The sequence below is a fragment of the Quercus suber genome, unplaced genomic scaffold, assembly GCF_002906115.3.
Source record: "Quercus suber isolate HL8 unplaced genomic scaffold, Cork oak 2.0 scaffold_215, whole genome shotgun sequence".
In the NCBI taxonomy this organism is placed as follows: domain Eukaryota; kingdom Viridiplantae; phylum Streptophyta; class Magnoliopsida; order Fagales; family Fagaceae; genus Quercus; species Quercus suber.
In genome coordinates, this window is record NW_027069673.1 from 409,762 (window position 1) to 414,200 (window position 4,439).

Below are 4,439 nucleotides of genomic sequence, written 5' to 3' on the forward strand. Positions count from 1 at the left end.
AACAGCTCTGTGGCTGCTTTCTGACATTTTTGGATCATCCAATTACTGTTGACCTGAGTAAAATTTTGGATTGACAAAAAAGAAATGTTGGATTTGAAAACAAAATCAATTAAACAGTAAAAATAAATGATAGGTTAATTAAAATTATAAACAACATGGTTTTAATGGAACTAAAGTGTCAATTGAACTGCAAGATTTTTTACAAATATTTTTTTTATACTATGTTATTTTGACTAAATAACCATGTCTTTCTTCAATTGCCCTTTCATTTATAGGTTTCTAAATTTTCTTTTAAATTTAAATAATAAAAAATCAATAAATTCTACATTTGAATAAATTTATGAACACTAATATTTTATCAGTTTCAATATTTGGTATATTTTAAAAACTCAAATAATTACTTCCACAGTTCCGTGACCGTTCGATACTTGATGTAGTTCTAATAACTATGATCATAACACAACAACGTTAGATTCAAGAGATCTAAGCAAAACCTACCAACTCTATATACCAAGGGTTACTTCCTATGATATAAAAATAGAACTTGGATTGTTATTTTGGGGGCTAACATATGAACTAAAAGTTTTTCAATATTTAAGGAAAAAGAAGAAAAGCTAGTAAAATATTATTTGTGTGTGTCAAACTTCATTCAAAAAAAGAAAGCTAAAATGCAAATCAAATTCTCTAAGTTTGACTAAAATTCATTTCAATACTTGAACTTTACTTTCATTTAATTGAATCTTCTAAATTTTAAATTTATTCAATTAAGGTCTTTCGTCCAATTTTATTAAGAAATTGTAATTAAAAAATAAAGTTAATAAATTGAAATGAATTTCAGTCAAACTTAGATAATGCAATTTACATTTTACCCAAAAAAGAAAAGGGAATAGAAAAAGAAAATCTTTTCTATTTTATCAATGTCTATTACAGATCTGAAACCTATAAAAGGAGAAAAATATAAAAGATAAAATATGTAGAAGGAAGATTTACAATTGAGAAAAGATTCAAGTTTGGATTGAAAAAAGAAAAAAAAAATTGTTGCCTCAAACTTTAAACTCCTATATAATTATGTATATTATAATTTTTTGGCAATTGATCTATCCAAGCACAATTTTTTTTTTCTTTTCGAAATACATATTACCTTGTCAAACAGGTTGCAGAATTGCGAGCGTTATAATTATGTGGCCAATAATCATAGGACTTATGAGGATTCCATCCTTTTTTATTGGGTTTAAATTCGGGAGTTCGAATCCCTTTAACTTTCACTTAAGAAGAAAAAAATTACGTATTCGAATTAGTTCTATAAGGTTAGACGAATGGCGCTTGGATGGGCAATCAACACTAATTTAGTACTACTGCTAAACTTAGCTAAATGACTTATAATAAGCATTAAGGTTCGAATTCTTCTCTTCTATTGCTGTAACTATCGATCAGAGGGGGAAAAAAAACTATAGTCATTAATTAAGGTGATCAATGCTTCTTTTCAATTTTTCTTGGGAGTGTTCTATAAGTAATGGAAGCACAAAAGACATTGGCAAAATGTTAAGATTAAGGTCCAAAATGGAGGGCTAGTAAAAATTATTGTGGTCGCTATTAAAAACACAAGTTGCTTTTGTTGGAAGTGAGGACGAAGACGGGTGAAGTGAATGGTCCCTACTCCCTAGTATCTAAAACGTGCTTCCAACGTCTGAAGTGGGAATTTTATAACTATAGTACCTTTGGAAACTTGGATGACTACAAATATTCAAGACTTTGGGTAACTACTCCGTCTAGACTTGTAATATTAATAATAAAATAAAATAAAGCCCTAAGCTGTCGAAAATTCTATATAAATGTAGGCAGCTCCGCATTACTCTTTCATGAGAAAGCATTATTCTCAAACAATTCATAAAAAGTTTAAGAGAGAGAAAAATGACGATGATGGGGGAAACATGGCCTCATATTGGCTCATTGATTGCTACCATAATGTTTCTTTGGGCAATGTTTGACAACTATTTCCCTGATCATCTTCGTAGCTCTATCCTAAGTTATAGTATGAAATTGGCGAGTTTCGTGTACCCCTATATCAGTATTACGTTCAATGAATTCATTGGCGACAGTGACGAGTACATGGATCTTAAGCGTAGTGATGCCTATGCTGCCATTGAAACATACCTCAGTGGAAAGTCCTCCAGGGAAGCTAGAAATCTTAAAGCAGTAGTTGTCAAAGACAGTAGTCAACCTGTACAACTGAGCATGGACGAGAACGAAGGGGTTACTGATGAATTCAAAGGGGTCAAGCTTTCGTGGACTGTCAAGAAAAACACCAGAAGAACACAGTCATTTTCTATCTTCCCGGAGATAGACGAGAAGAAGTATTACAAGCTCACTTTCCATAAGTCTCACCGAGATTTAGTCTGTGGGACTTACATCAATCATGTAATGAAAAAAGGGAAGGAAATAACGGTGAGCAATCGACAAAGGAAGCTGTACACTAACAATCCTAGCCAGAATTGGGAAAGGTACAAAGCACGGAAATGGAGCCATGTGACTTTTGAGCACCCAGCAACTTTCGACACTTTGGCCATGGAGTCAAAGAAAAAGTTGGAAATCGTCAATGACCTTGAAAAGTTCAGCAAGGGAAAAGAGTACTATACAAAGATTGGCAAGGCCTGGAAGCGTGGCTATCTTCTTTATGGTCCCCCTGGAACTGGTAAGTCTAGCATGATTGCTGCCATGGCCAACCACTTGGAGTATGATATCTATGATCTTGAATTGACAACGGTTAAGGACAACACAGAGCTGAGGAGGCTTTTGATCGAAACCACTGGTAAGTCGATCATTGTGATAGAAGATATTGATTGCTCACTTGATCTTACGGGTCAACGAAAGAATGAAAAAAAGAAAGCGAAGGATGAAGAAGCCAAGGATCCTATTAGTAAAATGACCAAAGGTGAAGAAGACAGCAATAGTAAGGTCACTCTCTCTGGGTTGTTGAATTTTATAGATGGGCTTTGGTCTGCTATTGGGGGAGAGAGGATCATTGTTTTCACAACTAATTACGTGGAAAAGCTTGATGCGGCACTCATTAGGAGGGGACGTATGGACAAGCACATAGAATTGTCTTATTGTGGCTTTGAAGCATTCAAGGTTCTTGCCAAAAATTACTTGGATGTTGACTCACACCCTTTGTTTGCGACTATTGGCCACTTGTTGGAGGAAACCAATATTACTCCTGCTGATGTTGCTGAGAATTTGATGCCTAAGTCACTGAATGAAGATGCTGAGGCTTGTTTGAAGAAATTGATTGAAGCTATTAAGACGGCCAAAGAGGAAGCAACAAAGAAGGCTGAGGAAGAGGCACGGTTAAAGGCAGAGAAAGAAGAGAAAGAGAAGCTAGAAGCTACTCAAGAAGATGTGAAAATTGATGAGTCTTTAGCTAAAGATGTGAGAGAGAATGGTGTTGAAGTTGTGAAAGATGATAAGACGTTGGCTAATGAGGTGAAAGAAAATGGAGTCACCGCCTGAAGTTAACTAGCATACAATTAGGAATGACGTGAATAGGAGTTATTGTGTGCTCTGCATTATATGTATAATAAAATAGGTTGAATAGACGTCGTGTAATAGGTTGAATAACTTGATGTACTAGGTTTTTGTGTAATAGGTTCATAAAAAATAAAAAAAGTAAAAGGGAAAGATGCTAGTTGTGTAATAGTATTTTGATGGTCGGAAATGTCTTCGATACTAGTCGTTGTACGTATCTTGGTTTCTTATAAATAAAAATGACATTGTTTACGTGTTCTTTCTTTCTTCTGATCACCATAATATATAATAATACTGTCATCTTTTAAATCTTTCATTTGGCATTTTAATAACATAGGCTAGATGTTCTAGTCTTTAGTTTTTTTAAGAGAAAAGAGACTATCACTACGATTCTTTGTTGAGTCTAGGAGTTGATTTACCCATCATTATTGTACTTATTATTTGAATTAGAATGATAGGGTTATAGTTCAATAACGATTTTTTTTTATTTTTTTTTTATTTTTTTTTTTGTGGTGAGAATGAAATATTCAAATTACGATAAAAATAAAATAAGATAACAATAAAATAAAATAAAATGGAAAAAAAGAGAAAGCAAAAGAATCAACATCGTATTCATTTTTTTTATTACACTATCACATACCATTGGGATAATGGTTACTCTACAATTATAAGTTCTTGTGGGGTAGAAGGGAAAGAGTTAGAATTTAAGTCTCCATGAAGAAACTTCATATACATGTTCACTTAAATTAAGTTAAAGTATATTTCTAATCTTAGATTAAAAAAAAAAAATTCCATGTCATATATAATTCGAGTTAGATGTAATGAAAGAAGTTTGGAAAACCTTTCACAGAGAATCAACTAGGAAAATCCTACATATTTATCTATCTCAAGGATAGGAGGAAATTTCACATACATAT

At 32.9% G+C, this 4,439-nt stretch overlaps 1 protein-coding gene across 1 annotated transcript; it reads left to right on the forward strand.

Annotated features, from left to right (window-relative positions):
- Positions 1-1,865: 1,865 nt before the first annotated feature.
- Positions 1,866-3,781, forward strand: LOC112027894 (AAA-ATPase ASD, mitochondrial). Its single transcript, XM_024060537.2, has one exon. It carries the CDS (start codon positions 1,912-1,914, stop codon positions 3,505-3,507), a length of 1,596 nt encoding a protein of 531 aa, XP_023916305.1. The 5' UTR covers positions 1,866-1,911; the 3' UTR covers positions 3,508-3,781.
- Positions 3,782-4,439: the final 658 nt, after the last annotated feature.

Bases quoted from the DNA above. Each gene is read 5' to 3' on its own strand.
- LOC112027894 (XM_024060537.2), top strand. From the start codon at position 1,912: ATGACGATGATGGGGGAAACATGGCCTCATATTGGCTCATTGATTGCT.